The sequence below is a fragment of the Carettochelys insculpta genome, chromosome 6 (genome assembly GCF_033958435.1).
Source record: "Carettochelys insculpta isolate YL-2023 chromosome 6, ASM3395843v1, whole genome shotgun sequence".
Taxonomy (NCBI): Eukaryota; Metazoa; Chordata; order Testudines; family Carettochelyidae; genus Carettochelys; species Carettochelys insculpta.
Genome location: NC_134142.1, coordinates 74,630,943 through 74,650,006, shown reverse-complemented (window position 1 = coordinate 74,650,006; position 19,064 = coordinate 74,630,943). Strand labels below are relative to the sequence as shown.

Sequence of the window (19,064 nt, the reverse complement as noted above, 5' to 3'; positions counted from 1 at the left end):
CCAAATGAGCGCTCCACCACCTGGCGTGCATGGTTCAGGCGCTCGTTGAAGCGCTCCTGGCTAGCGGAGAGATGGCCCGTGTAGGGGTGCTGAGCCACGGCCGGAGGGGGTATGCCGCATCTGCGATGACGCAGAAGGGCATGGTGGTGTCCCCCAGAGGGATCTCCCGCTGGGGGATGTAGGTCCCCGCCTCCAGCCGGCGGCACAGGCCCGAGTTCCGGAAAACCTGGGCGTCGTGGGTGCTGCCAGGCCAGCCCACGTAAATGTCCTGGAAACGTCCCCGGCTGTCCACCAAGCCCTGCAGGACGACAGAATGGTAGCCCTTCCGATTGAGGTATCGTCCTCCACTGTGATGCGGGGCGCGGATGGGGATGTGAGTCCCATCCAGAGCCCCGAAGCAGTTGGGGAAGCCCAGGGTGGCAAAGGCGGCGACAGTGGCATGTGGGTCCCCCAGCCTCACGAGCCTGTGCAGGAGCATGGCGTTGATGGCACGCACGACCTGCAGAGAAAGCACATGGGACAGCCCCAATGAGGGGTGAGCAGGGTGTGCGTGGCCCTGCCCTGCCCTGGCCTGGCCTCCCCCTGTGGGTTCTCTTACCTCCATGAAGACAGCGCCGACGGTGGCCTTGCCGACACCAAACTGCTGCCCCACGGATCGGTAGCTGTCTGGAGTGGCCAGCTTCCAGACAGCGATGTCAACCCGTTTCTCTACAGGGAGGGCACGCCGCATGGCAGTGTCCCGGTGCCTGAGTGCGGGGGTGAGCCACTGGCACAGCTCCAGGAATGTCTGGCGGGTCATCCTGAAGTTCCTGAGCCAGTGGTCGTCGTCCCACTCCCCAAGCACCAGCCGCTCCCACCAGTCGGTGCTGGTGGGGTAGCTCCACAGCCGCCGGCATGTGAGGCGGGGGGTGGAGCGGGGTGGTGCAGGGGTAGGGATTGAGCCCTGCTGCCCTGGGGGCATCTCCTCCCCTGGGGCAAGAAGGTAGTCAGCTGCCTCCCACATGGCATGAGCCAGGGCAAGCCCTGCTCCTGCCGGGAGGGCTGGGTGGACCTCTAGCTGCTGCTGCTGCTGCTGCTGCTGCTGCTGCTGCTGCTGGGGGTCCATGACTGCGGCGCCCAGGGTCTCTGTGCCTATGGCTCCTCAGACCGCATGCTGTGCAGGCTTAGTATATGTGGGAGGGGCCCTTTAAGGGAGCGGCTAGCTGTTGCCCCGGAAGCGCTAGTCCGCCCGTTGACCCTGTCTGCAGCTGTGCCTGGCATCCCTATTTCGATGTGTGCTACTTTGATGTGTAGACGTTCCCTCGCTGCGCCTATTTCGATGTTGGGCTGAGCAACGTCGAAGTTGAACATCGACGTTGCCGGCCCTGGAGGACGTGTAGACGTTATTCATCGAAATAGCCTATTTCGATGTCGCAACATCGAAATAAGCTATTTCGATGTAGGCTTCACGTGTAGATGTAGCCTATAGTAGCTGTGCCAGGTCACCCACGTAAGCTAGCAGGGGCTGAGAGCTGGAAGCAAAGGCCAGCCCTTTCTTGGAGTAAGGGGAATGCGGGGGGGGGGAGACTGGGTCACCTCATGGGCCCCCCCTGGAATTTCTTCATGCCCCCCCAGTTTGGGAAACCCTGTTTTAGAGGCTGTTAAACATTGATTTGTAGAAGATGTAGCTTTGCTAGGTAGGAAGCAACAGCAAGTTAGTTGAAGCATTATCATCAGACACAACCTGAGGTCCAACATGAATATCAAGTGGCATTAATTCCTCTGGAGCTAATATAATGGTTTTTTATATGTTTCTTCAGAAAAATTTTATATGGGTGTGTTCGTGAGATTTGGGGCTGTGACTCTGGCAGAGTTCATAAGTGGAGAACAGTAGTGCTAGAATAGGAGACGTACATGGCTTGTTTGCCTGCTACAGGACGTGGCATGCGTCCCCCCTGAGTCTGTACAGTAATCCCTCGAGATGTGAGATTTCGAGTTGTGCATAACTCACATTAACATGAATTAAGTGCAATTCCAAGACCCGGCTCATCCCTGCGCCCAGCTCACTCCTCTGCCCTGCATGCGGCTTCAGCTCAACTCCTCCAGCTCCGCACCGGCTCTGGCTCAACTCCCTTCCCTCCCCTGCAGACCTAACCCACACCAGGCTTAATGCTCCGCAACTGCCCCATGCCCCCAATCTCAGGCTTACCTTTCCAAAGGAGCTCCAGGTGCTTCTGCTGCTTCCCTGGCTGCAAAACGTGTTCTGCTGGGGAAAAAAAGCAAAATTATGACTTACACAAAATTCAAGTTTTGCAAGGCTGCATGGGACTGCAACCCTCGCATAATTCGAAGGACTATTGTACTGAAGAAATGCGGCAGGGTGGGATCTGGGGGCTCTGTACTATTGGAGGTGCTATCTTCAAATGAACTTTCAATCTATGGAAGCCATCAAGGATCAGATGTGATTTTTTTCTTTTTGCAAGAGCAAGTGTGAACTAAAATCAGAGGTGGGAAAAGTACCCAAAAAGTTAATTGAGTAAAAATGCATCTGCTTATACTTTTGGAGACTTGAGTACAATCAAGCAGTGATGAAAGAGAGTGTGTGTGCGCGCGCGCATGCGTGGTATGTACTTTTATTCAAGTAGTGGCCAGAGGAACACCGGTGGCTTGTACTTAAGTAAACACCCTCACCATAGCTGTACTTTACTCAAGTAACTTTTTGGATAATTTTTCCACCTCCGATATAAGTCTTGTCCTTAGTAGAACATCATTACCCTGCTTAGGCTATAATTACTCTCATTTACTGAAAATTCCCTATGTAATAAGTGTTACATCTGGGCATGTTTTTATTCTTCAGTTCTTCCCTGATGCTTTTAAGTGGGGAATATTTGAGTGCAATGTGTGAGTCCTGTCAGGGTAAAACCACCCCCTCATTCTTCTGAGGTGCTTGTTTCTTTCTTTTGGATATCATCTATAAACGAAGTCACAGCCTGCTTTCTATATATGATAATAATCCCATAATACTTTTTCTGAGCATAGATTTTTGCCCTGATGTTCTTGGCCAAAGTTTCCATTCTCTTACACCACTGCTGTGCAGTCTACTGTTTTTCAGTTGCCTTCTAATCTCTGCACTGCTACTTACTATGCCTGTAACATGGATTTGCTAAAAGATTTTCTAGACACAGATTAAACCTGATATTAATCCTAAGTGGAAACTAACATTTTGATGTTGTGATGAAATTTTTAAAACCAATAAGCAGAGACAGAAAAAGTACCCAAAAAGTTACATGAGTAAAACTGCAGCTGCCTTAGGAAGGTCAGGGGAATGTACTTAAGTAAAAATAACTACTGTCCCTCTGGAAAATTACTTGGAAAAAAGTACATGCGCACATGCATCACATCTAGATTGTACTCAAGTTTCCAAATGTGAAAGCAGCAGCACTTTTACTCAGGTAACAGAGAACATGGCTGTGGAAAATAAACTTCTTGTGTCTTCATCAGTAGGGATTCTGGGCAATCTCGGTTCTCGCTGGAGTCAGTGGAAGTTGCAAATGCTCAGTACCTTTGAAAAATCAAGCCATTTAACATGGGATAAATAGACCACTTGTGGTTTTGTCTTCAAATTTGTCCAAAAGCATCATCCAACTCTGGCTGGGTTTTATAGGTTGACGTGCCTCAAGCAGCGTTTGCTGCCAGTATTGTCTGTAAGAGAGCTCCTCAAAACAGAGGGATGTCCTCAGGAAAGCTACTACTACAGCCTGTAGCTATCCTACTTTCCCTTGCAATTTCTGTGGAATGATGAATATTGCTTACCCCACCATGTTCCTCAGTTTGATTAGCCTTGTTGAAGGAGTATGTGGAAAGTAGAGCGTTACTGTAGAGGTGTCTGATTTTCCCTTCTCTGCACTTTCCTTTTGTGTGAAGATTGCACATCATGGTTCTTCATTTACAAATCAAATAAATGAGTTTAAAGTTGAGAGGTTTGGATGGTTTCATTTAACTGAAAAAATGCATTAAAAATTCCCTTCCTTTTCATGTAACGAAAATCTAAAAATGTGGTATGCCTAAACATGGTCATAAAACTCAGTCCTGGTGTAATGTACTTACCTTCCAAAGAGTTACACTGGAGATGAATTTGGCCTGGTATTGAAGATTTTTGCCTGAAGCAAATCTTTGCAGTAGAGCTGTATTTCTCTCGAAAATATAAAAGGAACATTGACAGATCTTTAGCTGTAGTCATGTTAGTAGGTGCTCCTATATTGAATTATTTCTTATTAAACTCAACGCTTGTAATTTTTGTTCTGAGGTAGTTCCATGACAGAGACTTTTAAACACAAAACTTATTGTGCAATTTTTTTTTTGTAGTTACTCCTTTGCCTGGTATTATTCCCCAACTTATTTTTTTTAAGGATTTCACTTTATGTATAGCTGAGACTCTGTTGTTCATTTGGTTGGATCTAAACATCTCAGTATTGTCCAGTTAACCATACTGAGTTGATTTGATCCCTGTTGCAGTTTACTGACTCCAGTGATAATCTGGGATAAATTTGTTGTTTTATTTAACAATTAACATTTATTTTAATTCTTTTAGATTTAATTAGTTGGACCCTCATTGGGGAAACCAGTAAACTTGCCAGAGTGGCAGCAATTTGTACCATCTGAGGATCTGCCCTTTATTTTAAGGCTTCCAATGTGAATCCAGATCAAATCTATTACATTCAACAGTTTCGCATTATTTGTTGACCAAGTTACAATATGCTTAAAAAGTAACTTGATACCCTATTCCTGCATGTAGGGGGGCAGAAAAAGGGGAATGTGGCTCCTGGCTTTTGTTTTAAGACACTCGATTCTACACATTTCAGGAAACAATTGTGTTTTTATTTTATTTTTAATTAGGTTTTTTACAAACTCATTAATCACAGTAATACTCTACCATTGGGCCCATTACTGTTAAGTTCTATGTAAGTTACTTTTGGGTAGCCGGGGAATGTTCATGTTAAGTTCTGTCTCTTTAGTATCTCTTTGTTTGTTTGTTTTTAGATTTATTTTCTTTAAGACTCCAGGCTTAGGCTTGGAGACCCCAGCCACCATCATTGAGCCCAGCAGCTGGAGCGGCAGTGAAAGCCCTGCCGAAGACATTGAAAGAATGAGTGATTCTGCAGATAAGCCTATTGACAATGATGCAGAAGGTGTCTGGAGCCCTGACATTGAACAGAGCTTTCAGGAGGCTCTAGCTATCTATCCACCATGTGGAAGGAGGAAAATCATCTTATCAGATGAAGGCAAAATGTATGGTAAGTTGTGCAAATTTAACCTTTTAAAGTAATTGTCCAATGAGATGCACACAGCCAAGCCTTTCTGTAGACAAAACACTAGGTTCTTATCTCCAGATACACGAGTGTAAATCAGCTTGAACTCTGATGAAATTAAGGGAGTTCCAGAGCATTCAGTTGCTGATCTCTCCAGACCTCAGTCAGTGATTGGTAGAAAAAATATAAATTTACAGTTCTGCAGCGGTAGCTACAACATGGATGAATAAGAATGTTTAAAAGGAATTCTTAAATGTGACTCCTTGTGCATAAAAATATATAAGTACTCTTCAGTTTTCAGTAAATGGTGCAGTAAAATAAAATCAGCTTGAACCTGGAAACAGAGCAGCATTTCTCAGCTGGGGTGGGTGTACCTTTGGGAGCATACTGAAGTCTTCCTTTGGGTACATCAACTCATCTAGATATTTGCCTAGTTTTACAACAGGCTACATAAAAATAACATTAGTAAAGTCAGTACGATCTCAAAGTTCATTCAGACTTGTTTCTACTGCTTCGTATGCCTTATGCTGAAATGCAAGAACAATATTTCAATTCCAGTTCATTTATTTGATAATAAGATGGTAGAAAGTCAGCAACTTTTCAATAGTAGTCTTCTGTGATATTTTTGCATGTTTTTGTAAGTAAGCAGTTTTTAAGTGAGGTGTGTCTTTGTGGCATGCAAAATGAAATTTGACTCTGAAAAAGGGTACAGGAATCTGGAAAAGTTGCATGGTACTTGTTTCAAAACCTCAGATTACCTGAGGACAATGTTTCTCAATCAGTGGTGAGAGAAGTCAGGGAGTACTTAAAATGTTTTTTTAAAGGGGTACTTTATAAAGAAAAGGTTGAGAAACACTGAAATAGAGCACTTTAATACAGAAGGGATAAAGTTCTTGTCACTTTGGCTGCATCTACTCTACCCCTCCCTTTCGGAAGGGGGCAAGTAAATGCAGCTGATCAAAAATGCAGATGAGGCATGGATTTAAATATCTTGTGCCTCATTTGCATACTCCCTCAGGATCTCTTGTCTGAAAGGGGCTGCTTTCAAAACACAACAGACACATAGATGGGGTTTCTTTTCAAAGGAGCCCTGTCTACACGGCTGTCTGCGTTTTGAAAGCAGTCCCTTTTGAAAGTGAGATCCCGTGGTACTATGCAGATGAGGCACAAGATATTTAAATCTGCACCTCCTTTGCATTTTCAATCAGCTGCATTTACACGCCCCTTCTGAAAAGGTGGGGTAATGCAGATGCGGCTTTTCACAGTCCTCTCAATGAGTGATGCAAGGTTTTATTTTCTCTTGTGAACTGCTGTAAATTGTATTATGTTCTGACAATGTTTCATAAATATAGTGCATCCAACAATAGAGGTATCTAGGCATATTTTTGCTATGTTTTTTTGGTTTTGTCTTTCTAGTTTCTTCGACCTAATCTCTGATTTTGGAGACTTAGGTTGGCCTCCTATTTATTTTTTGTTTAAACTTTTGCAAAGTTTTGGGGCTTCATGCTATAAAAGGCAGATTGTGGTTTGTTCCTTAGCAGTTTACATTTCTATTAATCATGGAGTGTTTTGTTGATTGTGGTTTTGTACTGTTATAGTTAAAAATGGTAAGGAGTCTACCTGACACATGGATGCAGCTTTCCTGATGTTTAGAGAAACTTGTTTCTAAAGATTTGTAAATATGTCACATAATGGTATGTTGTGTCTTTAACACAGCCCCTTCTCCATCAATATCAGTAGGAACCTACAGAATAAACAAGCAGGCACTGTAAGGACAAAGCAGATGGCACTGCAGCTGCCACCAGCTGTGCCCCCTCCCCCCATTACTGGTTGAATGATGTAATGGAAACAAGGGAAAAAATGTCTTTCTGTGGTGTCGGTCGGGAGTCTCTCACAGCCCGTCAGTGTCACAGCAAGGCAGAAACAAACCTTAGGGCGTTAGTTTGCAGCTGTCAGGTGACCCTTGCAGCCAAATGAAACATAATGTCTGGAAAAATGGATTTGTGATGAAGCATCTCAGCTGCTGTTGGCAGAATGTTTCTAGGTCCTTGGTTTCTTGATGGACTGATTTAAAAAAAAAAAATCTGAGAATATAGTTTTTCTTCTGCCGTTGTTCCATTTCCCTTGTAATTTCCCTCTATTTTGATTGAAAGGCATATTGTTGTTTTAAAAGGGATACATGATTAGTTTAACAGGCTCTTCTTTTTCTGGGAGGACTTAGTTATACTTGCAAACAGGTATATTATATATAGTTCAACACTGTACTTGTGCATGGACACTCTAGTCTGCCAAAATTAATGCTGGCTCCATTTTTTTTTAAATCAGTGTCCCATAATCCATAGGCAGTTTACTTCAAATAATTTTCAAATGTGTTTTTTTTTTCCTTTTTAAGATCATCATCTGCAGGAAATAATAGATTTGTCATGTGAATTTTTCTGTTTTTAAAGAAAACTTACATCTTTGTACATGTAAGGATTTTACTTTTTAACAATCTCCCGCTGTAGGTTTAATAAGACAATTGTTCTGAATCCTAAATTTCAAAGAATTACTCATATATAATAAACATGTAGCTGACAATAAATGCTTTAAATTATATCTGCATTATCTATGTATTTCCTATAAAATACAAATTAATGTATAAATTACAGATAAAATACAGATGATATTTTGAATATTAGGTACCCTAAATAAAATGTTTTTCATAATGATTTGATATGAAAATTAAGTACCTGTATTGTATTGATTTAAAGTGTTGCTGTCATTTTGAAGAAGGAATATGTTTGGAAATGCAGGCTATTGTATTAGTAGTATTTACATGCTGAGTTTTTTAGTGGATGAACTCATGTTTTCATTCTTCAAGCTGAGTAACTGCTTTGTAGTGTTTAGAGGATTTATTGAAGCTATGCTATGTTTCTGAGGACCTTATGATAGAGTCTTATGGCCCTAAGAGCATAATTGTTCTCCAAGGATTTTGAAATCAAAACAGCGTAAGTGTTTTAGTTTCTGTGTGGCATAATGAAAATAATTTAATGCCTTTTAGTGGAATACCAAGTTTATTTCTCTTACGAGAAAGACATTACTATATTTCAATGCTTTCACAGGGTTGCAGCATTTTGTAATGGATAAGTAATTCATGAACCATGCAAGACAAAAGGCCAAGATAGCACCATTTCATTTTCTGTCTGAAATTATCTTGAAATGTAGATACTAGAACAAAAACAATTTTCAAAAACAACAAATGTAATAACATTGTCTTTCTAGAAAATCATTTCAATAGTAATAGAGAAGTAGCCATGTTAGTCTGTATTCTAACAAAAGAAAATAGTAGTCATGTAGCACTTTAAAGACTAACAAAGATATATATATATAGCACAGAGGTCCAAAAAATTGCAATGAAAACCAACAAATCAAATACATGAATCGAGGGAGGTGGGCGAGGTGTGGGGGATGTCAGCCCCTCACCCTGCTCCTTCAGTTCATGTATTTGATTTGTCAGTTTTTATTGCAATTTTTTGGACCTCTGTGCTATATATTTGGGTCTCGGCTGGAAATTATATAGATCTGAAGAAGTGGGTCTGTTCCATGAAAGCTCACCACCTAATAAATCATTTACAAAAACATTTGTTCTACTAGCTCCATTTAAAGGTAATCTCTCTGTGATGGGCGCAAGTTAGAGCAATTCAGATTTTGCTTTAAAAAAACAAAGAGGTTTTGAAGGAGGGAGGAATCTGTCCTTGTGAAAGCTGTTTAATGATCTCCACCGTAGATTTAATAAGACATTTTATTTTCAGCAGAAGGCTGAAGTTCTTCACAGCTCTTTTTATGGTGATTTTGAGCAGCCCTTAGGAATGGAGTTAATTCATTTGCTTGGGTTTGAGTTCCTTCCTTTCTTTCTTATTTTGTGTGTGTGTGTGTGCGCGCGTGCACTCCTGGGGTTTTGTAAGTCAAACACCTGCAGAGAAGGTGAGTATGAGTTGTCCTCTTTGAAAAAGGAAATGTGTGGTGTCAGTGCTACTGCCTCTGTTACTGAGGATATCGCTGGCATCTGTGTTTTGTGAGTGTGACTTGGTTTTCTTTGGATGTTGTTTCATGGTTCTGTGATTATTTTTAGAAGGAGTGGAACAAAGCCATTCCCTTTTTCTCTTGGCCCATGTCATTCTCCTTTTACTCCAGCCCTCCATGAAAGTAACCCATTGGGATTGGATCAAGAGGATCCAAGAACTTCTCTGGGCCTTCCTACCCACAAAAAAGAAGGATATGAGGACTGTGTGGTTTAAGTTGGGAGGAAGATTTGGTCTCCCACTACTGCAGGTCCAGAAGATCCATGAAGAAAAGAACTGTGAAATGCAAGAAAACAGTGGTGTCTTCTGTTAGGCCTTGAGACACTCTTAGCTGCATTATGGCCCCATCACTTCATTATGGAGACCATAAACAAAGCATTAGGAATCTCCTGAACTTTGGCTTAGGGAAATAATTGAGTAAAAATTGAAAAAAAATTGCTTGAGTTCATGCTGGGAATATTGGTTAGGAAATTCATAAAAGGGAGTGGCCAGTAATGGCCAAATAGGCCGTTTTTTACACAGGCTACTTCCTTCAGAAGTGGCATGCTAATACATGGAGCAAAAGATGCTAATGAGGCATGGATGCAAATTCCCTGCATCTCATTAGCATAACGTCACGTGATTTGGAGTCCGGAAGACCGTTCTTCCGGACTCCAAAACGCCGTGTAGAAGTGCGGCCCCGGGGGGAGGCTTCCAGAAGGAAGTCCTTCTTCTGGAGGCGCCTTTTTCCCGAAAAAGTCTTCTGGACTCCAAATCACGTGATGTTATGCTAATGAGGTGCAGGGAATTTGCATCCGCACCTCATTAGCATCTTTCGCTCAATGTATTAGCATGCCACTTCCAAAGGAAGTGGCCTGTGTAGAAACGGCCATAGAGAAGATGATTTCTGCAGAACAGTGCCTCTCATAGTTCCATCTTATTTTCCTTCCGTGATGGTTTTACGAAGAAAGGAGTGACTATGGTTGGAAAATGGCAGTGAATATGAAAGTTTTGATCCAGGATTGAGGACGTCTTTCTGAGACTTGCTGAGAACCTTCTGCTCACTCTTTCAAGAAATAATCAAGGAATAAATGGGCTACACTTATACCCACATTGCTCAAATTTGCCATGGCAGGTGTTCAGTGTGTGAGACTTTTTATGTTTTTGTCTCTCTTTGTGCTAAGAAAAGTACAGTAAAATCTCTATTATCCAGGATTCACAGGGAACTGGGGGTGCCAGATAATTAAATGTGCCAGATATTGGGGCTGGGCCAACAGCGTGTCAGTCGGCCTTGTGGTAGCTGTCCTGAGCCTGTCAGCTGGCCCTGTGGCAGCTGGCTCAGCCAGCCACGGCATGCCAGTTATCACAATGTGCGGGTTATCCAGGCTAGATAACTGAGCTTTTGCTGTACTGACAAAAGTACAAATACTGTTTACAGAGAGGAAGTGTGACACTGCAGGACTTATTTCCCGTCCAAGAAATAGTTATGAATTTGTATCTTTATGTTCTAAAACTTACTAAAACCCATAGTCCATTAGAGAGTATTGGTTGTGTTTGTACTTAGTTCAAACTGTTGGTCATTTCCCGTTGACAGTGTAGTTACTTGTAGAGATTCCTGTTAAGTTGCTTATTGGCAGGATACTTGCCTGCACTTTTCTGCTACTGCAATGATGGTTTTGGTAAGATTTAGAAGAATGAAGGCTTCAGAGATTCTTTTGTGAAATGCAGCTCTAATTCAGGGGTGAGAGAACTTTTTACATCAGGCCCCGCTTTTTATCCCTGCAATTAGCAGGTTCCCCCCGCCCCCCCCCCGCAACCTGCCTAATGTAATCCAAACAGATGGAAATTTTGGTTATGTTCATATGAAAAAAACATCTTTTGGAACATGTAAGAAAAGTATGTAGAATGTAAAAACTTCTATTAATCGGTATATAAATGTAAATACACAGGCATAAAAACAAAAACATATTTTGACATTTTTAATGAGCAAGATGAGTCTGAGACCCAGCAGCCAATTGTGCCGTGCCTACCTTATGAAATTTCATATCCTCCCAAGGGGGTCTACACCCCACTTTGCACATCCATGCTCTAATCCTTCCCTGGTGTAACAACCCTGTAGTCTGTGGAGTTATAGTGGGAATTAATTTGCTTCAGTGTGTTTTTGTTTTTCATTTTCGTCTGAAATGTAGATACATTAATATATATCTCTGATACTACTTTGAGGGTAATATAAAAGAAATTCAGAATATACATGAAATGTGATAATTCGTGTAGGCATGCAAGTACTTTACCACTAATGTTACTAGTTAATCCTCAAGGTAGCAAAGAAGGCCTTTGTATTTAATACGGAAAATAGTTTGTATTTAATTTTTTGAATTAAAAAATTCAATTATCCTGTAAAGAGATATTAAGTGGCAAAGCAAATATATCTTCATAGGAACCAAGCCACCAGGCAAATGTATTCAGTTTTATGAAAAAGGTGAAAAATCTGTTTACATATTCTACAAAGATTAATAAACTCAATGTAAAGTTGTAAGAATACACTGCAACTTTGCAAAACTGTTATATAAATTTAGTAATCCAAGCACAAAGGCTATGAGTCTGTCTTTACCAGGAGGGTAATGGAAACCTAGTGATTATTTTTTTCCACTCATCAAATAAAACTACTTTGCCTAGGTAAATAGAATATTTCAAGATTCATAATGGCACTTTTCACCCCCAAAGCACCATACTAATATTAATGGAACTTCAAATGGATCTCACAGATAATACACCAGCAAAAGGTCCTATTTTATAACAGTTATATGACATTGTAGGTCATCTCCTTCCCTTCCTCTCTAGGTCTATATTTAGATTACAGAGATTTGTCAACAGAAGTTTTGTCAGAAGATATCTTCTGGCGAAACTTCTGTTGACAGATTGTGGCCAAAATGCTTAGCGAATCGCAAGAGTGATCTGCTCTGTTGAAAGAAAGCCGCTGGATTGTCCAGCCCCTCTCTGAACAAAACAGCCATCCCGAACACCATTAGAAGGGGTCACATGGCTGGCAGTCCCTTCCAGGAGCTCCAGCGAGATAAACCCTCAAAGCCACACACACACCCAACCCCATTTCCCTACCCATGCTGAGGTGTGCCTACCTCCAAGAGAGACAGCATAGTTGCTAGAGCAGGGCTTTGATGCTTTCTGGCAGGTATGGGTCTTTCCAGCAAAACATGGTGTGAGAACAGCCCATGGGCTTGCAGTGGCTTCATCTAGAGGTGCTTCAGCACCTGCTGCACCTCCTGATGGCTGTCCTCCTCTTCCTCATGGAGCGCTAGCATGACACCACTTTTGAGGAACTCACAGTGGCGGATGGATGGTAACCCCCGCTCCCCCCATGCACAGGTGGATCTGGAGTCATCACACCTGTTCCAACGTGTAGGAATGGCTGTCTTGGGGCAGTGGGATGACCAGCAGTGGCTCCAGAACTTCTGCATGTGGAAGGACACTTCCCTGGGGCTCTGTGCCTGGCTTGCCACCGCTCTCTGGAGACAGGATACCTGCCTGTGGCCCACCAGCCCCATGGAGAAGTCAGTCACAGTCACCCTCAGGAGGCTAACCACCCCTGACACCTACTGCTTCATGGGAAACCAGTTTGGTGTGGGAAAGTCCATCATTAGGGCCCTTTCCATGGGGTTAAGGCATGCCTGGGCTGCAGCCCTTGCACGGGAGGCAGGTGTATGTGTGTGCTGTCAAAGGGGGACCCTCAGGAAGGGCATCAGGGTGTGAGGGGTGGGGAGCCCTGTCCCACCCTTGCACAGCCCTGCTGCTGTGGGGAGGAGGGTCATCTCACAGTGGGTGTGCCTGGAGAGGTTGGAAGATGCAATGGGAAGGGGCTGGGGACCCCCACAGTGGCCATGGCACCCTCCTGGGGTCCCAGGAACTCCCTCCCACAGTCCCTGATGTGTGTGTTCAGTCCCCTCCCTCTGCAAGTTGCGATGGCCATCAAGACCAACCTGCTGCATATGAATAGTAACAAAGAGGAAGCCGTGCTAGTCTATACACTATCAAAACAAAAAGCAGTAAAGGAGCACTTTAAAGACTAGCAAAATGGTTTATTAATAAACCATTTTGCTAGTCTTTAAAGTGCTCCTTTACTGCATTTTGTTCTGCTGCAGATGGTTATCCGTCTGGGAGACATGGATGCAGTCATGGCTGGCTTTGCTTCTCTGGGTTTTCCGAACTGCATCAGGGCTATTGATGGGACACATATCCTGATCTGTGCCCTGGAACACAGTGTGGCTGAGTGTATTAACTACAAGGGATACTTCTCCATGCTGCTGCAGGCCTTGGTCAGTCACCACAGACAGTTCTAAACAGTTCATGCACATGACATAGAATCCTAGGGCTGGAAGGGACCTCAGGAAGTCATCTAGTCCAGCCCCCTGCCTAAAGCAGGATCAACCCCAACTAAATCCTCCCAGCCAGGACCTGTCCAGCTGGGGCTTAAAAACCTCTAGGGATGGAGATTCCACCAACTTGTGTGGTAACGCATTCCAGTGCTTCACCACCCTCTTGGTGAAATAGTTTTTCCTAATATCTAACCTGCACCTCTCCCTCTGTAACTTCAGACCATTGTTCCCTGTTCTGCCATCTGTCACCAATGTGAACAGTCTCTCTCCATCCTCTTGAGAGCCCCCTTTCAGGAAGTTGAAGGCTGCTATCAAATCGGCCCTCACTCTTCTCTTCTGCAAACTAAATAAGCCCAAATCCCTCAGCCTTTCCCCGTAGGTCATGTGCTCCAGCCCCCTAATCACTTTTGTTGCCCTCCACTGGACCTGTTGCAATGCGTCCACATCCTTTCTATACTGGGGGGGGGGGGCCCAGAACTGGATGAAATACTTTAAGGGCTCAGTCTACGCTAGCCTCCCCATTTCCAAAGGGGGATGCTAATGAGACCCTTCAGGATATGCTAATGAGGCCCTGAAATGAATATGGTTATAGGAATAAGGGAATTTTGAAGTGTGCTGGGTCCTTTTGAAAAGGATCCCGTGTAGACGAGCCACACACAATCAAAAGCAGTGCTTTCAAAGTGCTATGGCTGCCATTATGCTAATGAGGCACCACACATTCATTGCAGTGCCTAATTAGCATATATCAGTGTCTCATTAGCATTCCCCTTTCAGAAGCAGGGCGAGGGGGGCACTAGTGTAGACATAGTCTAGATGTGGTGTCACCAGTGCTGAGTACAGGGGAATAATAACTTCTCTAGATCTGCTGGAAATGCTTCTCCTAATGCAGCCCAATATGCCATTAGCCTTCTTAGCTAACAGGGCACACTATGGACTCTCATCCAGCCTCTCATCCACTGTAATCCCCAGGTCCTTTTTTGCTGAACTGCTACTTATCCAGTCTGCCCCCAACCTCTAACAGCACTTGAGATTCTTCCATCCCAAGTGTGGGACTCTGAACTTCTCCTTGTTGAACCTCACCAAATTTCTTTTGGCCCACTCCTCCACTATGTGTAGGACCTTGTCCCAACCCACCAGTGTATCTATCTGACCCCCGAGCTTTGTGAGGGATGACACCTGAGTGTTCTGTAACTCTGGCCTATGCCAGAGAATGGAGGTGGGCACATCAGTCCCCCCACCAGGAGCTCGTGGTTGGGGACATGCAGATGCCACTCTGTATTGTGGGGTACACAGTATACTCCCTCATGGCCTGGCTCATGAAGGCTTACACTGGCAGCTGGATCTCAGCCAGGAACTCTTTAATGCCCTCCTCAGCTGGGCTGGATGCAGGTTGCAGAGGCAGTGGGAGTGGCAGCTATGGGCAGCTGGGCCATGATGTCCTGCCGGATGCCAGTGGTGGCATCAAAGTGGGACATTAGTTAGTCCCAGGCCCATGACTGTCACTTCTAATTGTCCCGGAACTGCTGCTCCGTGAGCTCTGTCATCCTCCAGAGGGTGGCATTGTGGTCCCTCTGGAGGTGGTCTTGCACCCTGCGATGGCCCTTCCAGCTGCGGGCCCACCCTTGTGGTGGTGTGGCTCCCTCCGGTGCTGGGGTGGGCCTGGCTTGCCCTGATGGTGATGTGGAGCTGGCCTTGCCCTCAGGTGGTGCGGGTCCAGCTGTAAGAAAGACAAGGAGGACAGACTGTGAGTCATTCATGAAATGCAGTCCCTAAGGCCATGCCCCCCACTGTGAGCAGCAACCAGTGTCCCCTGGGCCAAGGGACAGGAATGTCCTGGGAGCACAGCCATGTGTGGCCTGCCACACAGGGAGTCTGTGGTGCCTCTGGGACTGGGCTGATCGCAGTGCTGCTCCTGCCTCCCACCCCCATGCTCAATGGGCTAGTGGGCAAGGGGGTGTCTGGCCACAGCAGGGTCCCCACATGGGAGGTAGGTGAGCTGGGAGCAGCCAAGCCCTTCCTCCCTCCCCCACACCTTGTGCCTCGCATCACTGTCCATGGGAGCGGGCGTTGCTTCTCGCCTGTGGGCAACCTGCATCCTGGAAGCTTCACTCCAAGGTGTGTCTGGGGCAGGCAGTTGCCTGCTTCCAGCCAGGGCAGGTGCTGGCAGTTCCCGGGAGGGGGCTGCCTGCTGGGTCCAGTGGCGCACGCTACTTAGCACATTGTTCTGTGTGCTGGAACGGCAACGCAACGTCCTGTCTGAGCTGGCCAGGTGAAGCTCATAGGGTGTGTGGTGAGCAGGCTATTTACCAGAGAGACCCTTGCACAGCACCTATGATACTTGGGAGGTGGCCTAGCTGGCAGGGACCGATGCCATGACAATCACTAGGCTGCCACTCTGCTCTGAGGCCGTCTGCCACTGGCTCCTGTGGGGGTTTGGACTTGGAGGCTCCTCCTCTGGGGGCTCCAGCTGTGTGTGTGGGGGGGCCTCCAGCACTCTGTCTATGGGACATGTGGGAGGTGATGTGTGTGAACCCCCCACCCAGGATGTCGTTAGCTTTGTATGTTAGGGGCATGTGGTGGTGCCTACTCCAGAATCTGGGCCCAGACATAGCCCTGATCAAGTTCTTTTACCTTTGCCTGGCCTGCTCCGTTCTGCGGGTGGGGTGGCCCTGTTCCGCAAGGGTGATGGTCATCTGGGGGTAGGTGAAGGCATTGCGACGCTTGGCCTTGGGGTCAAAGAGGGTCTCTTCCTCGACCCACAGGTCCAGGAGGGGCCCGCTGCTTTGTGCACCATGGTGGCTCCTGGGACCCCCTCGATCTGCTCCTTCAAGGGCCCAGGGAGGTCCTTGGGGTGGGCTGGTTGTCTGCCCTCTGGGAAGGCTCTCAAAACAGGCATGGCTGCGAGGGCCTGCGGGATCACAGATGGTCCGTCTGCTGCTTCCATGCTCTCAGCTTCCTGCCACAGGATTTCCTGGGCGTTCCGCAGCTTTAAAAGAGGCCAGCAGCAGGAACCAGGATTGCTGTGGACAGGGTGACGCCATGGGCACCTCTGCAGCACCCTGGAGGCCTTCTATATTGACAGAGGCCTTCCCCAGAACATCCAAGCCAGCTTTCTGTCAACAGATCTCTGTCAACAGAAGAGCTATGCCTTGTGGGAGTGGGATAAGTCTATTGACAAAAGCGCTGCATTCTGTCAATTTACTGTCAAGAGAACACTTGGGAATCTGGATGCTATGCAGGATTTGTTGAAACCCTCTAGTGTAGACATAGCCTCGTTGTTTGTAATCAGGAAGCTGTTAGGTGAACAGCTTAAAGAACCAATACTAATTTGTTAACAATTACTTTTTATTTTTTGCTTTTAATTTGGCCATTTCCATACAAGTTGTTGATTCAATATAGGACCCTTATGAACTTTTCACTCTGTTAAATATATTTGAATGTGACTAAGGTAGTAGGAGTGATGAAATAACAGATGCAGGGTATCAGGTTTCATATTTATACATCTGTAATTGCAATCGTTGTGCAGAGATGTGCTTTTGTGTTTTCTGTCTCACAGCAACATGCACAAAATGCAGCAGAGATAGGAGGCTTATTATGAAAGTTACTATGCAGGTTACTTAGACTGTAAACAAATCTGTCTAGAAACATGCTTGCAATCCTGTGATTGTTGGTTGTATTGCATCATCATGCTGTGTATTCAGGAAGGCTGATTACATAATATAATTTCTGTCCTTAAATGTGAAGAAAGTGGATCTGACTGTGTTACCTCCAGAACAGTGGTGCCCTGTTTTACCATATGAGATGCCAGTTCAGTTTTTGTAGCTTGGTCTCTCAGGATTAAATGCTTCTCTAACCTGTAATTGGTAGAGACATAGAACTCCGTGAGCTAGAGGACGTTTTTTTTTTCTCCCTGCCAGCTTCCACTTTCAAGAACAGTGTGAATAGTTCTTAAACAGCTCTTCGGTAAACGGTAACGGGTTCCTACCTATGTAGCAAGTGGGAGAAGACAGAGGGAAGCAGTGCACCTGTGGGTTAAAGAATCATATATGGCACAAATACTGATTGCTTCCACTGGCTGTGTGGAACCAGGTATTTGGTATAACCTACTCCAGGGGAGAGATGCTACAAAATTGTGCACCAAGAAGAGCAGGCTAGTATTTGAAAGTTCACTGTAGAAGAGTTACAGATGCAGGAAGCCCTACATAAACCTGACCCAGAGTGATCATGACATGTTAGATTTCAGGATCCTGACAAAAGGAAAATACACAGCAAAATACATATTCTGGACTTCAGAAGAGCAGACTTGGACTCCCTCAGAGAACTGCTGGGCAGGATCCCCTGGGAAGCTAATATGAAGGGAAAAGGAGCCCAAGAGAGCTGGCAGTATTTTTAAGAAGCCTTATCGAAGGCACAGGAACTGGGCATCCCAATGCATAGTAAGAAAAGCAAATATGGTAGGCAACCAGCTTGGCTTACGAGGGAAATCCTTGGTGAGGTTAAGCTCAAAAAGGAAATTGATAAGAAGTGGAAACATGGGCAAATGACTAAAGAGGGGTATAAATATATTGCTTGAGAATGCAGGGGGGTAATCAGGAAGGTGAAAGCACAATTGGAATTTCAGCTAGCAAGCAATATGACAGGTAACAAGAAAGGTTGCTACAGGCTACGTCTACACAAGCCCCAAACTTCGAAATGGCCATGCAAATGGCCATTTCGAAGTTTACTGAGAAGCGCTGAAATGCATATTCAGCGCTTCATTAGCATGCAGGTGGCTGCGGCACTTAGAAATTGATGCGGCTCGCCCCGACGGGGCTCCTTTTCGAAAGGACCCCGCCTACTTCGAAGTCCCCTTATTCCCATGAGCTGATGGGAATAAGGGGACTTCAAAGTAGGCGGGGTCCTTTTGAAAAGGAGCCCCGTCGGGATGAGACGTGTGGCGGCGAGCCGCGTCAATTTCGAAGTGCTGCGGCCGCCCGCATGCTAATGAAGTGCTGAATATGCATTTCAGCGCTTCATTAGTAAACTTCGAAATGGCCATTTGCGTGGCCATTTCGAAGTTTGGGGCTTGTGTAGACATGGCCACAGACATGTTAATAATAAGAGGGTGATCAGGGGGGTGTAGGACCTGTACTGGATGAGGGAGGTAACTTAGTGACAAAAGATGTTGGAAAAGCTGAAGTACTTAATGATTTCTTTTTTGAGCGCCTCTATCTTCACAGGCAAGTATGGGAAGGAGGTGGACAGCCCTCAATGGGAAAGAACAAGTTAAGATCTATTTAGAAAAGGTAGACATATACAGATCAATGGGTCCAGATTTAATTGCATACAAGGGTACCATGAGAGTT

The 19,064-nt window shown here is 45.1% G+C and overlaps 1 protein-coding gene across 11 annotated transcripts in view; it reads left to right on the top strand.

Annotated features, from left to right (window-relative positions):
• TEAD1 (TEA domain transcription factor 1) overlaps positions 1-19,064 on the top strand; it is a 349,065-nt gene that overhangs the window by 96,650 nt on the left and 233,351 nt on the right. For 4 of the 11 annotated variants that reach the window (XM_074997352.1, XM_074997351.1, XM_074997354.1 and 1 more), the window contains exon 3: positions 5,020-5,273. The exons of the other annotated variants lie outside the window; for them this stretch is intronic. In XM_074997352.1, the coding sequence (XP_074853453.1) occupies positions 5,126-5,273 (148 nt within the window). In that variant the 5' untranslated portion in view covers positions 5,020-5,125. The remainder of the gene's footprint in view (positions 1-5,019; positions 5,274-19,064) is intronic. 11 annotated transcript variants of the gene reach the window in all.